This window comes from Chiloscyllium punctatum, chromosome 3, assembly GCF_047496795.1.
Source record: "Chiloscyllium punctatum isolate Juve2018m chromosome 3, sChiPun1.3, whole genome shotgun sequence".
In the NCBI taxonomy this organism is placed as follows: Eukaryota; Metazoa; Chordata; class Chondrichthyes; order Orectolobiformes; family Hemiscylliidae; genus Chiloscyllium; species Chiloscyllium punctatum.
This window is the reverse complement of record NC_092741.1, coordinates 107,439,085-107,460,486: the sequence shown is the minus strand read 5'-3', so window position 1 is coordinate 107,460,486 and position 21,402 is coordinate 107,439,085. Positions and strand designations below refer to the sequence as shown.

The following is a 21,402-nucleotide window of genomic DNA, read 5'->3' as shown; positions in this document are numbered from 1 at the left end:
CCTACCACCCCACCAACCTCCATGTACAGCGTATCATCCGTCGTCATTTCCGCCACCTCCAAACGGACCCCACCACCAGGGATATATTACCCTTCCCTCCCCTATCAGCATTCCGAAAAGACCAATCCCTCCGTGACTCCCTCGTCAGGTCCACACCCCCCACCAACCCAACCCAACCTCCCCTCCCGGCACCTTCCCCTGCAACCGCAAGAAATGCAAAACTTGCGCCCACACCCTCACTTCCCTCCAAGGCCCCAAGGGATACTTCCATATCCACCACAAATTCACCTGCACCTCCACACACATCATCTATTGCATCCGCTGCACCCCGAAGTGGCCTCCTCTATATTGGGGAGACAGGCCGCCTACTTGCGGAATGTTTCAGAGACACCTCTGGGACACCCAGACCAAACCACCCAACCACCCCGTAGCTCAACACTTCAACTCCCCCTCCCACTCCACCAAGGACATGCAGGTCCTTAGACTCCTCCATCGCCAGACCATAGCAACATGACGGTTGGAGGAAAAGTGCCTCATCTTCCACCTAGGAACCCTCCAACCACAAGGGATGAACTCAGATTTCTCCAGTTTCCTCATTTCCCCTCCCCCCACCTTGTCTCAGTCAAATCCCTCGAACTCAGCAACGCCTTCCTAACCTGCAATCTTCTTCCTGACCTCTCCGCCTCCACCCAACTCCGGCCTATCACCCTCACCTTAACCTCCTTCCACCTATCGCATTTCCAATGCCCCTCCCCCAAGTCCCTTCTCCCTACCTTTTATCTTAGCCTGCTGGACACACTTTCCTCATTCCTGAAGAAGGGCTTATGCCCGAAACGTCGATTCTCCTGTTCCTTGGATGCTGCCTGACCTGCTGCGCTTTTCCAGCAACACATTTTCAGCTCTGATCTCCAGCATCTGCAGTCCTCACTTTCTCCTGATGGGCATTTCAACTCCACTTACCCGCATTCTCCCCGTAGCCCTTAATTCCTTGTGTCATCAAGAATTTATCAATCTCAGCCTTGAAGACATTTAGCGTCCCGGCCTCCACTGCACTCTGCGACAATGAACTTCACAGGCCTACCACTCTCTGGCTGAAGAAATGTCTTCGTATTTCTGTTCTGAATTTACCCCCTCTAATTCTAAGGCTGTGCCTACGGGTCCTAGTCTCTTCGCCTAACGGAAAAAATTTCTTAGCGTCCACCCTTTCCAAGCCATGTATTATCTTGTAAGGTTCTATTAGGTCTCCCCTTAACCTTCTAAACTCCAATGAATATAATCCCAGGATCCTCAGCCGTTCCTCGTATGTTAATGGCTATGGTTATGCTTATGGTTAATGAAATTCTAACAATATACCAATGATAACCTCCCCATCTCCTCTGATTTCTTGCAAATAATTCCTTTTATGTAGCAATATAAAATCATTGTTATACTTACGGCTGCTTCCCAGTTCCTCAAATAAAAGTTTCACTTTTTCCCATTCTGTGGAGTTCTGGTTCACTGGAACATTCAAAGGAACGAATGCACTGCAACATGAAAATATTTTTAAGATTTCACAATATATCTACCTTATACATATTCTATTACAAGCTATTCTGATATATATTTATTTCAATGGCAGCTATTGCATTGAATTTCTTGTAGCCTTAGTACTCAATGCAAAATTGCAATTCTACAATAAAACTAGCTCAATGATGTGGATTATGAAACTGAAAGTCATTTTTGATTTTTTTTTAATTTCATGAATTCAATGACTTGCATCTTAAATGGCATTTTCTGAAAATTATGATAATTTACTAGAACAAAGAAATTACAGGAACTAATTACACAGAAAGATCTTTGATATTTAAATTTATTTAGCATGTCAAAAATTTTATTTCTAAAAATTGAAAGGGTTTTTGTCTTAGAAGAAATAATTATTTTTATCTGTATAATATTTTAATGGCCTGATAATCACTGTGCAGTAACTTGCAATTACAAGTCATGAGAAAAGCTGTTTGAATGTATCCGGATGTCATCCAATAAATTTTCCAAGTACTGAGGACAAAGAGGAATACATTGACTAGCCTTTCTACATTTAATTTCAGTGAAATCTATTGCATTACATTACAGGAGTTTGAATTGAAGCATGTAGCATTCGTTTCTGCAGCACGCGGCTACAAGACAGTCACTCAAATCTCAGCTCTGGAATTCCGCTGCCATGATGATGATTCGACTAAGGCTTTAATGAGGACGTAGCTGAGCAGTCCCAGTAGAACCCATACTAAGCATCAGTGAGCAGGTTATTGCTGTGTAAGTTCCATTTTATAGCACTGTTGACAACAACTTCAATCAGTTTGATGATTGAGAGTAAACTAATGGGGGCAGTAGATGGCTGCAATGGATGTTTTTTTTCCTGTTTTTTATGGACAGTCTGTACATTTCTGGGAAATTTTTCACATTGCCAGGTAGATATCAGTATTATATTCTCCACTGAAAACTTATTCTGGTACACAAGTATTTAATACCATTCTCAGGGTGTTGTCAGAGTCCACAGCTTTTCTGTACCTGAGCCATTTCTTGATATCATAGAATGAATAAAATTGCTGAAGACTGATATCTATAACTTTGGGGACCTCAGTTGCAGGCCAAGATGAATCATCAATTCTGCACTTCTGGCTCAAGGTGGTTGAAAATGCTTCAAACGTTCTTTTGCGCTGTTGTGTTGGGCTTCCCGCAGCAAGGAAGATAGGATTTAGATGGAGTTCTTGAACTGTACATAACCAATCTTAACTGGATGCAGTAGAACTGCAGAGTTTAGAACTGATAGATGGTCTCATGAGACCATCTCATTCTTTTTATCCCTGCTGATTTTGCTGTTTAGCAATGACGCAGCTGTGCTGTAGTTTTACCATGTTAACCCTCTTTTTACATATGCCTGGTGCATGGAATGTTTTCATTGAACTAGGATTGATCCCCTGGCTTGACAGCAATGATAAAGTGGTTGACAGCTCAGTGTTTCACCGATGCTAACACTTTCAAAACAAGATCTATTCTGAATCTACTGTATTTAGCATGGTAGTAGTGTCAGAGCGAACAATTACTGCACCCTCAGTGCAAAGACATAATTACCAGTTCTGTTATGGGCAGATATATCTATGACTGGTAGATTGGTGACAACATTAAAGTAAAACTCTCCCTTCCTTGTTGATTCTATCACCAACTGCCATAAGCTCCATTAGCAGATGTATTATTAACAACTCTTCCAGCAGTGATATGACCGAACAATTTTTCATGATGAATACTGAAGTCGCTATCCAGAGTTAATTCTACTCTTCTCCTAAGTGGCATTCACTTAGTACTAACTCATGAGTATAGAGAAGGTGGTAAGAGATAATCAACATGACAATTCCTTGCCCATGAGACTTCATGAGACAGGAAATCAATGATCTGCTGAAAATCAAGACCATTCACACACAATCCTACAATCTTCAACTCCACTCACAGCTGTTCAGAAATCACGCAGCCATTTGTTTAAAGTTCATTTCTGGGATGTGGGTGTCACCGACTGGGCCAGAATTTTGCCCATCATTAGTTGTGCTCGACAAAGCGATGACAAGCTACCTTCTAAATCTCTGTTGTTCATTTGGTTTAGGTAAATTCACAGTGCTGTTAGAAATGGAATTCCAGGATTCTGACCCAGCGACAGTGAAGGAAGAGCAAAGTATTTCCATGTCAGGATGGTGTATGTCTTAAAATTGGTGGGGGAATTCAGCAATGGTGATGCCAGTGAATGATTCCCTTTTATTGGAAATGGTCATTGCCTGATCCTTATGTGCACAAATGTTATTTGCCACTTGTCAGCCCTTGATGCATTTTAACAGACTGCTTCAGTACCAGAGGAGTTGTGAATTATACTCTACATTCTGCAATCATCAGCAAACATCCCTATTTTTGACTTTATGGAGGAAAGATTACTGATGAAGCAGGTAAAGATAGCTGCGTATAGGCCACTTACCCTAAGGACTTCTTACAGAAACATCCTGGTATTGAGATGATTGATCTCCAATAAATACGACCACCTTCCTTTGTGCTCAGTATGACTCCAGCAAGCAGAAAGTTATTCATCCTATTTATATTGACTGTAAATTTGCCAGGGTTTTTTGATGCTAAATTCAGTCAAATGTGTCCATGATGTCCACAGCCATTACACTCACCTCACCTCTGGAATTCAGCTGTTTTGTCCATGTTTGAATAAGGCTTTAATGAGGTCAGGAACCAGTGACCCAAATGGAGAGTCACTGAGCAGGTTTTTGATTCGCAGATACTATCTGATAGCATGCTGATGACATCTCCTGAACATTATTGATTACGGAGATCAGATTGATGAGGCATTAATTTGCTGGGTCAGATTTGTTTTTTTTTCTAAACAAGACTTAGAGTCAGAGCACGGAGTCAGTACAGCACGGAAACAGACCCTTCTGTCCAACTCATCCATACCAACCAGATATCCCAATCCAATCTAGTCCCACCTGCCAGCATCCTGCCCATATCTCTTCAAACATTTCATATTAATATATCCATCCAGATGTCTTTTAAATGTTGCAATTGTACTAGCCTCCACCACTTCCTCTGGAAGCTCATTCCATACACGTACCACCCTCTGCGTGAAAAAATTGACCCTTAGGTCTCTTTTATATCTTTCACCTCTCACCCTAAACCTATGCCCTCTAGTGCTGGACTCCCCACCCCAAGGAAGAGACTTTGCCTATTTATCCTATCCATGTCCCTCATGATTTTATACCTCTTACCTGGGCAATTTCCCACTTTGTTGGGTAAATGCCAGTGTTGTAGCTGCACTGGAACAGCTTGGTTACGATGCAGCAAGTTCTAGAGTTCATGTCTCCAGAGCTATTGCTGAAATGTTGTCAGGGCCTATAGCTTTTGTAGTATTCAGTACTTCCAGCCATTTCTTGATATTATTATGGAATGAAATGAACTGACTGAAGACTGCCATCTGTATTGCTGAGGACCTCCAAAGGCAGGAAAGATAGATCTGGCTGAAGAATGTTGCAAATGCGGCAACCTTATCTTTTGCTTTGAATTGCTGGGCTCCCCCATCATTGACAAAGGGATTTTGTGAAGCCTCTTCCTTCAATGACTGTTATTTCAAAGTCCACCATTATTTATAACCGGATAAGACAATATTGTAAAGTTTAGATATGATTCTTTGGCTGAGAATTGCTAAACCCTGCTGCTAATGTTGCTTGGCATGTAAGTAATCCTGTTTTGTGGCTTCACCAGGGTGAGACCTCATTTTTAAGGTACACCTGGTGTTGCTCCTGTTGTTACTCAAATCTACAAAAATTTAATGCCATCTCTAGCAAGGAAAAATTCAGGTGACTTCTTCAACCCTTCAACAGTACCATCATCACTGAGACACTCACCATCAATGCCTGAGAAAATCACCAGCAATCTAAACCTTAACCCAGCCTGACATGTAATGCAGGTTTTCTTTATGTTCTTGAGTTAATCAGCAAATGCTGCATTTACTTGTTGCCGGTTTAAAACCTTAACCCCAACAATGTAATTCACCTAATATTTAGTCAGCTCACTGGTGGCACTCTTCCCTGATATTTTAAAATAAAATTCATATTCACTTGTTGAGAATTCCAAGAATCTAATACATGCCAAAATACATATATCCAGTAAGGTAGTATCCAATCAAGAAGAATTTTAAGTTAGTGAAAAATCATCCCAAATTCAAAAATATTACAGTTAAAGAACACTACCTAGTAATGTGATTTTAGAACTAACACAATGCAAGATAGACCCTCTTACCCAATGGCTAAATTACAAGACCAAATCATCACATGCCTCAAGACAAAAAGCAATATATTTATTTTAGCATGTTCACATATAGTATGCAGACAATTTAATGCAAACAATGATCATAGTCTGCATTTATCTTGTGATCACATGTAATAGAAGTCTTCAATGGCAAATTTAAACACTTGTTTTGTACAACCTATTATTCTTGTAACTGAATAACTTGACAATTGTATGCTACTTGCACTGCTTGGGGCTTTTTGCAATGTTAATCTATCTTTAAGGAATCTACCAGACCTACAGAAATGTTAGGAGCATTTTAATTATTTATTTTAAAGAATTTGCATTTAGGCAGTACGACATCAGGATGCCAAAAAACACGTACAGTCTAAGAATTCAAGTCAAACAGTGTACAAATACCCCACCATAAAAGCACTGTGGGAGTATCTACTCCTTATGGATTTGCAGCAGTCCAGGAAGTTGGCTCACTATCACTTTCTCAACAGCAATTACGAATGGACAATGAACGCCTTGTCAGTGATGCTCAGAACACAAAAACAAAAATATTGTCATAGAATCATACAGCTGAGAAACAGGCCCTTCAACCCACCATGTTTATGCCAACAAACCCCAAATCAGATGAATCCCACTTATCTGCACTTGGTTCATAGCCCACTACGCCCTAGCATTTCAATAATCATCCAGGTGTTTTTTAAATGTTGCCAGAGTATCTGCCTCCATCTGCTCTCAGGCAGCACATTCTGTATTTCTACCACCCTCTAGGTAAAACCAGTTCTTTCTCAGATCACCTCTACATCACTTGCTGCTCACCTTAAACTTATGTCCTCTGGTTTTAGACAGATTTACCATGAGGAAGGGACTATCATAATCTGCTCTATCTATACCTTTCATAATTTTGTAGACCTCAATCAGACTGCACTACCTCTCAGATTTCTCTGCTCCAAAGAAACTAAAACCAACCTACTCAGTTTCTCCAGTGCAATTATATCCTTCCAAAAGTGTGGTGACCATTTGGCAACCTGCATTCCATCAACATGGCTCAGTGGTTACAATGCTGCCTCTCTACACCAACGACCCTGGTTCAATTCCACCCTCGAGAGACTGTCTGTGTGGAGTTTGCACATTGTTCCCATGTCTACATGGGTTTCTTCCAGGTGGTCCAGTTTTCTCCCATGGTTCAAAGATGTGCAAGTTAGTTAGATTAGGCATGGTGTCCAGGGATGTGTAGGTTAGGTGGACTAGCCAGGAAAATGTGCGGTTACGTGGATAGGGTTGGCGGGTGGGATGCTCTTCGAAGGGAGAGTGTGCACTCGGCCAAATGGCCTGCTTCCACACTGTCAGAATTCCATGATTCTAACTCATAATTAACTAATGCTTTATAACGTTGTAACTTCCATTCCTTGCTCCAATATGCCATGCAAGCCAGGCAGCACCAGAAGGTGGAGAAGTTGAATTTGAGGTGTAACCCTTCTTCAAGACTGGCGGTTGGTGTGGGGGGAGCTGCAGGTAAAGGGGGTGGTGGGGGTAGGATGGTGAAGTGGGGATAGGTGAAGACAGGTAGAGGGTACGACCTGGTTGGTCAATGGAAGGAATGAATCCGGTTGGTGGCAGGGAGCAGTGGAAGGAATGAGGAGGGGTTAGGCAGGGAGTCGGGGGATGGGAGGGAGCTTATTTGAAATTGGAGAGCTCAATGGGTGGGGGGGGGCGCGGGTCGGAGGGGAGAGTGGCGCAAACCAAGGTCTGTCGAAGGGAACAGTCAGTGTGGAAAGCAGAGAGGAGTGGGGAGGGGAAGATGTTCTTGGTGGTGGAATCTAATTGGAGTTGGCGGAACTGTTTAAGGATGATGCAAAGATCGGTGGGGTGGTAGGTGAGGACAAGGGGGACTTTGGCTTTATTGCGTTGGGAGTGGGGGAACCCACCCCAAGTCTTGAAGAAGGGTTACACCCGAAATGCCGACTTCTCCACACTGCTTCTAGTGGCATGGTGACTCAGTGGTTAGCACTGCAGCCTCACAGCACCAGAGACCTAGGTTCAATTCCAGTCTCGGTCTACTGTCTGTATGGAGTTTGCACATTCTCCCCGTGTCTGCGTGGGTTTCCTCCGGGTGTTCCGGTTTCGTCCCACAGTCCAAAGATGTGCAGGTTAGGTGAACTGGCCATGCTAAATTGCCCGTAGTGTTAGGTGAAGGGATAAATGTAGGGAAATGGGTCTGGGTGGGTTGTTCTTCGGAGGGTCAGTGTGGACTTGTTGGGCCGAAGGGCCTGTTTCCACACTGTAAGGAATCTAATCAACCTCCTGATGCTGCCTGGCTTGCTGTGTTCTTCCAGCCTCCTATCTGCCTATTTTGGATTCCAGCATCTGCAGTTTTTTCTTTGTCTCTAACCTATGCCCCAGTTAATGAAGGCAGTATCCTGCATGCTCCTTCACCACCCTATCTACCTGTGCTGACACCTTCATGAATCTATGGACTAGTACTCTGAGGTCTCTTTGCTTATCAGTACTCCCTAGGGACCTATTCATTGTTTATGTCCTTCCCTTATTACACCTCCCAAAATACATCACTTGGCATTTACTGAGATTCAATTCCATCTGTCATTGTTCTTCCCTATTTTCCAGCTGGTCAATATCAGACTGCAATCTGAAACCACTGATTTCTGTATCAAGAACACCATCCATTTTAATGATATCTGCAAACTTGCTAATTACACCCTCACTATTCAAATCCAAATCATAAAAGGAAATACAAAGACCAAGACCCCTTATGGTGAACCTCATGGTACACTGCCAGTCATAAGCCTCCAATCACAAAACAAACCTCTCCATCACACTTTGCTTTCTACTTGGAAGCTGATTTTGGATCCAGTTTGCCAAATTGCCTTGGATCCCATGCACTCCTTTCTTTTGGATCAACCTTCCACATGGGATCTTGTAAAAGGCCTTACTGAAGTCCATGTAAACCATATCAGCTAGACTACCTTCATCAATATATGATGTGGAGATATCGGTGTTGGACTAAGGTGGACAAAGTTAAAAATCACACAACACCAGGTTATAGTCCAACAGATTTATTTGGAATTACAATATATTTAGTCACTTTTTCAAGCAACTCAAATTAGTCAGACAGGATCACCCTTTAACAAATCCGTGCTGATGATCCCTGATCAATTCCTGTCTTTCCAGGTATTGGTTAATGCTGCCCTTCAGAAACTGTTTCCAATAATTTCTCTACTGTAACATTAAATAAACTGGTCTCCATTTACCTAGCCTATCCCTGCTGCCCTTCTTGAATAAAGGAACCACATTAACTATCCTCCAGTCATCTCACATTTGACCTGTGGCAAGTGAGGGCCCCAACAAACTCGCCTCTACCTCCCGTAGTAGCCTGCGATACATCTCATCTGAAGAAGGGCTTATGCCAGAAATGTCGATTCTCCTGCTCCTTTGATGCTGCCTGACCTGCTGCGCTTTTCCAGCAACACATTTTTAAGCATACATCTCATCAGGCCCTGGAAATTTATGCACCTGTGTGCCCATTAAACATCTACTATTTTAAGATGTTCTCGACCTTACAATCCCAACTGAAATCCCTGGCTACAATGTCTTTCTCCTCTGTAAATATAGATGAGGAGTATTAATTTAAGACCTCACCCACATCCACTGGCTACATGCATACTACTACATGTGTTATTAGTCTCTAATAAGTCCCATCCTTTTCCAAGTAATCCTCCTACTCTTAATATGCTTATAAAAAGCGTTGGGGACTTTTCGTAAAGATATTTCTTAGCGCATCTTTGCCCTCCTAGTTTTCTTTTTAAGCAACCTCCTACACTCTATTTTCGAAGGGCCTCAAATTTTTTAATGCACTATACCTGACAAATGTTTCCTTCTTTTCCTTTACCGAACTCTTGAAATACAGTGTTCCCAGACCTGCTGCCCTTGTCCTTCACTCTTAGAGGAACACACTAGTTCTGAGTTCTCACAGTGCTACTTTTAAAAAACTCACTTTCTAAATGTAGGCTTACCTGCCAGTAGCTGCCCCCAGTCTATGTTTGCCAGATCTTATCTAATGAGACTGAAATCAAACTCCCCCCACTTTAGACAGTAATTTTTTGCACTGTCCTTATCCCTTCCTATAAATGACTTGAAAATTTACAGAGTAATGGTCACTATCCCCAAAATGCTCATGCATTGAAACTTCAACCAATTGACCAACTTCATTTCTAGGTTTAGGTCCACCACTCCCCATCTCTAGTAGGACTACCTACTTACTGGCACAAAAAGCTCTCCTGGATGCACTTTACAAATTCCATCCTATCTGATGCTTTCACAGTAAGGTGATCCCAGTTAATGTTAGGAAACTTAAAATCCCTGACAATTATAACCCTGTTTCTTTTGTACCTTTCTGTGATTTACTTATAGACCTGCGCCTCTATCTCTCTCTGACTGTTGAGAAGCTTGCAGCATAATCCCAAAAAATTAATTTTTTTTTATAGTTCTCAGCTCTCCTCAGATGGCCTCATTTAAAGATCCTTCAAAGACATCCTTTCTTATTAATGTAGTGATGGCTTTCTTTTTCAACAATGAAATGCCTCCACTTCTTTTACTTCCCCCATTCCATTTGAAACTTTGCCCTGCAACGTTGAGCTGCTAGTCCTGCCCTTCCTTCAACTATGCCTCAGCAATGTCATGTTCCCACGTGCTGATCAATGTTCTAAGTTCATCAGCTTTGCCGATCAAGCTCCTTACATTAATACTGATACAATTTAGCTTTCTGGATCGCCAGGTGCCTCATCCTGCTCCCTGTGTCTTTTCTACCTGGTGAAATGCCCTGGCTCTTCAGAGGGTCAATGTCATGTAGCTATTTTATGATTCTACACCATACCTTTAGCCATGCGCTCATCTGGTCTATCTTCTTATTCCGACACCTTGTGTGGCACTGCAAATAATCTGGAGAGTACAGATTTAATAGTTCCCTCTCTAATCTACTATCCAACTCTCTAAACTACTGCTGAAGGACCTGACTGCTTTTTGCCCCCCACATTGTTGACATGTACCATGAGTGCTGGCTGTTCATCCTCCCCCTTCAGAACATTTGTGATGTATTTTGATGGTTTCAGTGTCAAAAGTTAATCATCACTACTTCCAGTCAAGGTCAGTAACTCAAAATGAACATTTTGCTGAGAAAAAAGTGGACAAATTTATGACGACATTTTGGCACATTGTTTGGCAGTAATGTGGGGGAGAAGGTGAAGAAAAATCAGTTAGTGAAAACATAACCTGTACTGCAAAAGGAAAATAAATGTGAACTTCTCAATCACATTTTATACAGACTTAAAAAGTATAGCATCTAATAATATAAAAGGCAAGATTTATACAACTGAAATGTACCCTTGGACTTTTCATTAGAGAGGACATCTGTGCATTCACAGCACGAATCCTTTTACAATCACAGTCCTGGATAGGAACTGGCACAGTGAAGGCACTACCCTTATGCTCTACACCTGCTTAGTATTATCCAGAGATACAGTGCAAATTACCACTGGACCGTGACATCGTTTCACCTTAAAAATAACAAATGGCATGACAAAATATCTCCAAGGCTGTCGTTCCTGAAATAGGACTATTTTATTCGCTAGATAATAATTTTTTAAAAAACTGCTCTTCCTTCTGCCTACAGTACAAAAGATACACAAAAAGATAATAGTTGGAGTCAATATTTTGATAAAAGTGGAACAATAATTGACAACAAACAATACCCTGTTAGTCATGTAGTATCAGGAAAGAATGCCAGTGCAGGCAATTCTCAGGCTACGACCAGTTAGAGAGAGAAACATAATTAGGAGGAGTAGGTCATTCGGCCCTTCTAGCCTGCTCCATCCTTCAATATGATTTTGGTTGATGCTCTACCACAACTTCACATTCCTACTTTCTCCCCATGCCTCTTGTCTTTAATATTCATTTTAAAAAAAACTCTTTCTTGAATAAATTCAGTGACTGGGCCTCCACGGCCTTCTGTGGTAAATAATATACCACAGTATCAGTAACCTTTGAGAAATGACATTCTTCCTCATCTCTGTCCTAGATGGTCTACCCCATATCCCGAGACTGTGACCTCTGCTTCTAGACTCCCCAAACAGCGAAAACATCATCCGTGCATCTTTAATATGTCTAGTCCTGTTAGAATATTATGGGTTAAAATCAGATACCTCCAATCCTTCTAAACTCAAGTGAATACAGGCTCCATCAAACCAACCTCTCTTCATACAAAAGTGTGGCTATCGTCACTCTGAGGCTAGTGAACCTCCACTGCATTTTATGTCAAGTAGATCTTCCCTTAGGTAGGGGGACCAAAACTGGACACAAAATTTCAAGTATGATCTCACCAAGGCCCTTTATAAGGATATTAATCCATCTCGAATTCTGAACTCAAAACATACAAATAAGCATGGATCCAGCACAGTGAAGTTCCAACAAGTCTAGCAACATTAGAAAGGACAATGGCATAGACAACTGTATCAGACCTGCAAACAGGCTAAGAACAACAATGGCAGATAGCTTAACTTTGTCACTGTCAGATAGAATGGCACCTACAACTTATATTCTGATTGGTCAGAAGCTTGGTTGCAAACCTGATTCACACTGTTCCGGGTGCTCAGAAGATGACATCACAGTTCAAGAGTTTTGGAGATGAAAGCAAGTTGGAGATGGCAAGAACAGGGGGATCAATGAATGATCTTCTGAAAACAGGGTTGATAACTTGAGAATAATGTGACCTCCACCCCAAAATAAACTAAACACCTCTATGAATCACTACATTCATCATAATACATAATTTAACATAATCATGAGAGAGGAGAAATTGCAACATACTCCATCCTTTCCCAAATTATATGCAAGCAGAACAATGGTCATTAACAAGAGGACAGAGTTATAATGTCAGTGGCCAACAGAACCAAATGGACAGGAGGAAAGGGCCTTTTTCGCAATAGGAATGCATTTGAATGCAGTGATAATTATGATAGAATAGAACCCCGACAGTGCGGAAACAGGCCCTTCGGCCCAACAAGTCCACCTGAACCCTCTGAAGAGTAACCCACCCAGACCCATTTCCCTACCGTATTACTCTATATTTACCCCTGACTAATGCACCTAACCCACACATCTCTGAACACTATTGGCAACTGATCATGGCCAATTCACCTAACCTGCACATCTTTAGACTGTGGGAGGAAACAGCAGCACCCGGAGGACACAGGGAGAATATGCAAACTCCACACAGACAGTCGCCCGAGGCTGGAATCGAAACCAGGCCCCTGGTGCTGTGATGCAGCAGTGCTAACCAATGTTAGTGGATCTAGTAGTGAATCTAATCTAATCTAATCATGATATAGCTAATTATAAAATTCATACAATGCTTATTAACTCAACAGCATCGCTTTTAACTAAACTCACTGTAGACAGAGAAATAAATTTAAAACTCACTAGCCAATCACCTACCTGCTCACCTAATTTATACCTCCCTGTTTCAGATCATCTCCTCCCTCACATTATTACATTCTAAAAAAAACAAGCCTAAGAATGAAGACTTGTTGAACACTGACAAGCTGCTATCTTTGTGCTGTTTACTTTATTTATCTTCAAAACCTCTTATTCAGTGAAATTCTAGTGATCCAAATCTGATACTACGGCTGAGGTATTCAATTCTAATGATCAACCTGATTAAATAACTGCAGTTGTTGCTCAACCAGCAATTTATCTCAGTAGCTCACCTTGCATCTCCCTGAAACCTACACATGATCTACAAGGCATAAAGTCAAGAATGTAATAGAATACTCACCACTTACTTCAACAACAGTCAAGATGCTTAATATCATCTAGGACAATGCAGCTCTTCCTCCATCTTAAAAATTCACTCTTTTCAACATGATGCATTCACAGTAGATGCTATCTACAAGATGTACTGCAGCAACTTATCAAAGTTCCTCAGATAACACCTTCCAAACCCATCTTAGAAGGTCATAGACAGCAGATACAAAGGGACATCACTCCCTGCAAGTTCCATCCAAGCCATATAACATTATAACTTATAACTATATTGTCATTCCATTAAGGGCAATGGGTCAAAATTCTGAAACTAACAGCACTAGGGAATCTCTAAACCCCAAAGGCTGCAGCTGTTTAAGGAGACAGCTCAACCCCACTCTCTCCAGGACAATGACTAATGACACCCACATTCCACAAATGACAAGAAAACCCCAGTACGAACCATCTATGGTTTACTCAAGGAGGAAGTTGTTCATCCAGATTACTGAAATTATCCTTTAAAATTACTACACACAAGAAAGGCTATACAGCCCAACTTAATGTATACATTCAGAAAGGTATCAAATTGATGGAATGGAGCGTCCAATTATTTAGGTAAAAACAATGTCTGCAGATGCTGGAAACCAAATTCTGGATTAGTCGTGCTGGAAGAGCACAGCAGTTCAGGGAGCATCTGAGGAGCAGTAAAATCGACGTTTCAGGCAAAGCCCTTCATCAGGAGTAATCCAATTATTTGTTTAACTATTCCAGGAACAGTTTCTAAGGATATACTTTGAGTATACTATCTGAAATTGTTTATATATTGATCAGTAAATAATTTTTTTCCAATTATCATAACATTTTCTTTTAAGTTTGAAACATTGCCTTCTTGTTCTACTCTGTTGATAATGCAAAATAATATGTTTTAGCTTTGCTTTCTCTAGTTCCTAAGATAATTAATTTCTCACAATCTGTTGTTTGAATTTATTTTTTCATAAGAAGCCGCCTTAGTCAATCAGGCCAAGCTGTTAAGCAGGTGCAAATTTCCTTCATTAATTGCTTTTTAATTAACTCTTCACTTCAGAATCAAGTATGTGTTCTTTGTCTTTCAGCAAAATGCCAGTCGCTGATGTCTATTTTAAAAGGAATTCTCTCACTGGGATTTCTTGTCAGAAGTTTTGAGTTACCATCAAACCTGTGTTAAGGTGTTCTTCAAACCAACTGAGTTTGCAATTTGTTTTAATTTGCAGCAGTACAATCAGTGGCACTTGGTCAGTTTGTTGCAAAGTGAGATATCACCACTGTTATTTTTATTTTAAAACCCATTTATAAACAGTTTGAAAGCATGCAGTCAAAAGTTACTTTGACATGGGAAAGAATGCTAACATTGAGGAAGGATATTATTAAACCGGAGAGGGTTCTGAAAAGATTTACTAGCATGTTGCCGGGAATGGAGGGTTTGAGCTATAAAGATAGGCTGGGACTTTTTTCACTGGAGCCTTGGAGATGGAACTGATGACCCCTTAAGAGGTTTATAAAATCATGAGGAACATAGTTTTGAACTCCCCTACCTTAGGGAAAAGAACTTTGCTATTCACCTTACCTAAGTAGTATATTTTTGAGGTGAGAGGAGAAAGATTTAAAAAGGATATGAAAGGCAAATTTTCTACACAGAGTGGTTAGTGTGTGGAATGAACTGCCAGAGGAAGTGAATGCAGGTACAGTTACAACGTTTAAAAGACATTCATATAAGTACCTGAATAGGAAAGGTTAGGAGAGATATGGGCCAAACACAGGCAGGCAGGACTAGTGGCCTATTGACTCTATAACCATGTTAATGCAACTGACTTATCTAATCATCACAATTTAGCAGTAACACTTAATTGGAAGTCTTGGCAAACCACGAACAGTACATCTGAAAAGCTAAAGTCAAAGCTTCAAAACTGTAACAGGACAAATTAGGAATATAGTGTGGTAGGGGATGATACAATTACAGGGACAGACACATGAATCCTTGCATTGGACAGGAAGTTGGAGCAGGAAGGGAAAGATCCAGTTGTCATCAACCAAGTTGATATCAACAAAATTGAGAGGACTGGAAAAAGACTATCTGCTAAAAGATTTTAAACGGTTAGGAGCTAAACTAAAAAAGCAGAACCTCCAAGCGGATAATCTCGGGATTTTTCCAAGAACCACAGATAAACTGATATTGGCTACATAAACGAAAGGAGTTAAATGTTTGGCTTAAACATTGGTACGGGAAGCTTGGGTTTCAGTTCATGGGACACTGGTACTAGCACTGGAGTGGAAAGGTTTCAGTTCATAGGGCCAGTACTGGTATTGGGGAAGAAAGGAACTGTTCTAGTCAGTTTTACTGAACCATGCTAGGACCAGTGTCCTGGAGAATCCAATAACTAGAGATTGAAACTAATTTGGAGATTACATAAACCTACAAACAAAAAGATATGGCAGCTCTGCAGGTCAACTACATTGATAATGATACCCAGAGTAGCATAGGAAGAGATATAGTGTACACACAAATAGGGTCAAATGGGGAACAAAAAGTTAAATGACAAAATTAATGGCTATTTACTTAAATGAGTGAAATATTCTAACTGAAATAAATTAATTAATAATATACAAGTTAACAGTTAGGATCTTATGGCCATTATGGAGACATGGTGACAAAGAGATTAAATTTGGTAATTAAATATTCAGAGATATACGACTTTAAGGCAGGCAGGAGGAAAAGGTTAGAATGAGATGGAATAAAATATACAAAAGCAAGAAATATACTTGGCTAGGGTGATGCAGAGTCTAGATGGGTAGAGGTAAAAAATAACAGGGAGAAGACAACATAAGCACCTAACACTAGCTATTCTATAGGACAAAGAATAAATCAGAACATAATGAAAGCATATAATACAGGCAATACATTAAACATGAGTGACTTTGAACTTCATGTAGATTGGGATAGTCAGGTTGACAGAGGTAACCACGAGGAAGAATTTACAATGTAATTGGGACAATGTCTGAAAACTGTGTGCTGTCGAACTAGGGAAGAGGCTATTTTGGACCTGGTGATGTTTAATGAGGCAGGTTTAATAAATGACCGCAGAGTAAGAGACCTCAAGAGATCAGCAAAGATAACAAGGTAGAAGTTGACATTCTATTTAACAGTAAAAATGAGCAGTAATAGATTCTAGAAACATGTAAAAAGGAAGTATAAGATGTAAGAACCAGGTATTTTTATTTTTTATGAATTTTTAACTGTAATGAAAACAAAAATGGTTTAAGAACCAAAGATCACCATAGGATTTTCGTACGTTTTGAAAACAAGTAAACTGGCACTCACTGAATCTACACAGCTGCTTGTTTGAGTAGAGTTATAAAGCCATGGAGATATACAGCACGGAAACAGACCTTCGGTCCAACTCATCCATGCCAACCAGATATCCTAACCTAATCAGGTCCTGGGGATTTATCCACCTTTGTGTGTTTCAAGACATCCAACACTTCCTCCTCTGCAATATGAACATTTTTCAAGATTTCACCATCTATTTCCCTACATTCTATATCTTCTATGTCCTTCTCCACAGTAAAGATATAAAACGTGGTTACAGACAAACTGGAGCCAAGCAGTTATAGCTTTGATTGGTATAAGTACACAATTGATCTATTGTCTAGTGGCCAGTCATTGCTGACTTCCGCTTGTCAATAACTATTTGATTGATTTTCAGGTAGTTAAATAATTTGTATCTTCTTCTCAGTCCAGCTGTAAACAAGATATTCACCAGCTCAGAAGTTCTCTGTTCTGCTTGTTGGAGGTCAATCATTCTAGCATGGGGTTCATCGTGGCAATTCTCTAGACTCGACCATCTTCAGCTGTGTCATCAATGACCCTCCTCTATCACCAGGTCAAAAAAAAGGGATGCTTGCTGATGACTGAACAATATTCAATGACTCCTCAGATATTGAAGCAATCTGTATTCATGCACAGCCAGATCCGGACATGTCCAGGCTTTGGCTGATAAGTGGCAAGTAACAGTGAACCTCAAAAACAAAAATGCAATAATTTTATCATAGCTCAGCTTCTACATATCAACATCCAGAAAATGAACTGAATCAGCCATATAAATATTGTGGCTACAAAAACAACTCATAAAATGAGAATTCTGCAGTAAGCAACTACCTCCCTGACAACCCAAAGCCTGTTCACCATCAATGAGGCATAAATCAAGAATGTGGTAGAATCCTTCGCACTTGCTTGAATTAGTGCAGCTCCAACAACATTCAAGAAGTTGAAACAGCACCTAGAACAAAGAGATAATTTCCCTGGCAGCCTATCCACTCCCTTCATCTCCACAGCACTTTGGCAGTAGTGTGCACAATCTTCAAGATGCACTGTAGCAACTCACCAAGAGATATTCGACAGCACCTTCCAAAACGGAAATTTCTTCTACCCAGAAGAACAAGGGCAGCAGATACATGGGAATACCAGTATCTGCAATATTCCCTTTAAACTACATATCATCCTGAATTGGAACTACATTGTGTTGCTTCTTCACAGTCACTGTCAAAATCATGGAATTCCCTTCCTAACAACATTGAGAGTGTCCATTTAAGATCACCTTCAAGGGGAATTAGGGATGGGTAATAAATGATGCCCAAGACAGCAAAGTCCATATCCATTGAAAGAATAAAGTAAGCAAATATAATGGCCAATAAATGAAGTGTCAAAAATGAAGTGAGGTGTTCTCATTGAAACATACAAGATTTTGAAAGGATGCAACAGGATAGGAACTGAGAGATTATTTTCCCTGGTTTAGGAAACTATAGCAGGAAGATATAATCTCAGAACTGAGATGAGGAGAAAATTATTCATTCAGGGTTGTAAACCATCGAAATTCTCTACCCTAAAGGGTAGATCTTCCATTATTGAATATATTTCTGGCTGGTTTAGGCAGATATTTGATCTCTCAAGGAATCAAAGGATATGTAGATCAGATTGCCGACAGTGAAGAAGGAAGCCATTTGTTCCATTAAATCTGCAGCAGCTCTTAGCAAAATAAACTCAGCTGTTCCTGTTCCACTTCCACTGACTTTTCCACACTGCTTTGTAAATATTTTCTCCTAAAATAATTGCCTGATTCTACTTGTAAGCATTTATGCTCCAGTCCATAGGAGCAGAAATTCTCTCTGTAACCATTGGGGTGACACAATGGTTAGCATTGCTGCTTCACAGCACCAATGATCCAGGTTCAATTTGACACTGGCGACTGTCTGTGTGAAGTCTGCACATTCTCCCAGTGTGTGCATGGACTTCCTCCAGGTGCTCTGGTTTCTTCCATCAGTCCAAAGGTGTGCAGTTTAGATGGATTGGTCAGATCAAATTACCCATAATGTCCAAGGATATATAGGCTTTGCCATGGTAAATACAGGAGTCGAAAAGTGTAGTACTGGAAAACCACAGCAGGGATAGGGGACGGGCTTTGTCTGGGTGTGATGTTCTTCAGAGGGTTGATACAGACGCGATGGGCCATATGGTCTTTTCCAGCACTGTAAAGATTCTACTCTGAATATGATCTAACCAAGTTTCGATATACGTTTAGCATATCTTTCCTACTTTTCAAAACAAACCCTCTCAAGATAAAGTCTAATTCTTGGTTTGCTTTTTTCAAATTACTTTGGAACTGCAACACCACTTTTACTTAATTTAGTTATTTCTATTTCAAGAATGCTTTGTTCCTCTACTCGACCAAGGCTCGTGTCTTCCAAGAAATAAATTACCTTCATATTTTTCTAACAATTATATATATGGCCTCATATCTACCGGTGCTGAACTTTATTTGCAATTCATCCATTCTACAAATTTATTAATGTCCCATAATTTGGTGTTCTCACCCATTGTGCTCCAATTTGGCGTCATCTGTAAGTTTAGTAATTGAGTATTTGATTACAACATCCAAATCATTAATAATAAACTGTCAACAGCAAGTTCCCAGGACTGATCCTTCTGCATCACAACTTCCCACCTTCTGCCACTCGGAATAACTAACCTGCACTCCTGCTTTCCACATTCTGTCTTGAAGCCAGTTACTAATCCATTCTGAAAATTCTAATCTTATTTGTCTGTACAGCCAGCAGTAAAATGGAGTTGAGACAGAAGATCATTATACTGAATCGTGGAGCAGGTTTGATGAGTCTTATGATCTACCCTTATTCATATTTGTTATGTAAAAGACAATACACAAACTTATGTTTTTATGGAAAACATCAAATGCTGGAGATCACAGCAGGTCAAACAGTATCCATGGAGAGAGTGCACACTAACATTTCAAGTTTAGTTGGGAGGTGGGGTGGGGGGAGTAGTGGGTATAGGGTGCTAGTAGAGGAAAGATGTTGCTCGTTTAGATTAAGTGATCAGAATGTGAGAATGGCAGAACAATGGTGTGTCTCCTGCCAGACTTGAAAAGACAGACACTGGGTTGGGGAGGAGAAATAACAATGATAACAAGCTAAAGGATAGGGAAGAAATGGTTCACAATTTGAAGGTTTTGAACTCAATATTAAGTCCAGAAGGCTATAAAGCGTCTCGTCTGAAGATGAGATGTCGTTCCTCCAGTTTGCGCTATGATTGACTGGAACACTGCAGCATGTTATGGGAAAGTCAGGGGCATGCTTGCGCACAGACCAGAGGTGTTCCATAAAGTGATTACTTAGTCTGTGTTTGGTTTGTCATAAGTGTTTGCCAAAACTCGTTTCCACAGCCATGTTACCTTCCTCAGTGACTGCAATAATTCAGGTTTCCCCTGCATGGATTTCAACTCAAGTTTCACCCTTCATGTTTCGAATCCACCTGGGATTACAAGTATCTCCAGGATATATTACGTTCCTCGGATTGCTCAACTGCTGGATCAACGCCATACACCAGCATATGTGCACACTCAACTCCACTCCGCAGCAACATCAGCCCACTCACACTCAAAACTACTCCAGCCTCCAGTTTCACTTCATCCTTCACCTCATCCGTCGCCTCAACGTAAGACCTTTGCTCTTTCTTACAGACATCAAGGAGCACAAGCTTCAGCAACTTATGGACTCCAACATACATCCTGTGGACCCGCCCTTAGCACCCACACTTTTCCAGCCTTCAAATGTCATCACTTTCTGTCCCCAAGACCACTCCTCTCAACCCAAGCCCTTGCCATTGTTCACCATACTTCCTGAACTTTCCCTCTCTGAGGCTGAACATACCGTCCTCGGCAAAGGACTCAGTTTCAAACCCTTACGTCCCCACCTTAATGAATTTTGGGCGCGTCATGATGTTGAACTGTTTTTCAGCCGCCTCTTCTCCACACTCACTTCTTCGGGCAGGATTCTTCCCTCTCATTCCACTGATCCCTTCACCGGACTCCAGTGTCCACCCTCTACTTGGACCCCTTCCCCTGGTCTCCTACCTGCCCTCAGTCTCTTCATTGAAAACTGCCAACATGACATTGGCCATCTCAATTTCTTGGCTCCTCTCACTAACCTGTCCTCTTCTGAAATTGACTCACTTTGCTCTCTTACCTCCAAGCCTAATTTTGTTATCAAACCAGCTGACAAAGGTGGTGCTGTTGTAGTCTGGGGCACTGATCTTTACCTTGTGGTAGATCACTGCCAGCTCTCGGACACTTCTTCCTATTCCCCCTCCCCGGACCATGACCTGCAATATCAAGCCAATGTCGCCAGGAACGTCATCGACCTCATTACCTGGGGAGATCATCTCCC

The 21,402-nt window shown here is 41.0% G+C and overlaps 1 protein-coding gene across 1 annotated transcript in view; it reads right to left on the bottom strand.

The window, feature by feature from the left end:
• The window catches only part of lmbrd1 (LMBR1 domain containing 1), a 297,592-nt gene that overhangs the window by 163,502 nt on the left and 112,688 nt on the right, over positions 1-21,402 (bottom strand). The window contains exon 6 of the mRNA XM_072558080.1: positions 1,435-1,523. Within this exon, the coding sequence (XP_072414181.1) occupies positions 1,435-1,523 (89 nt within the window). The remainder of the gene's footprint in view (positions 1-1,434; positions 1,524-21,402) is intronic.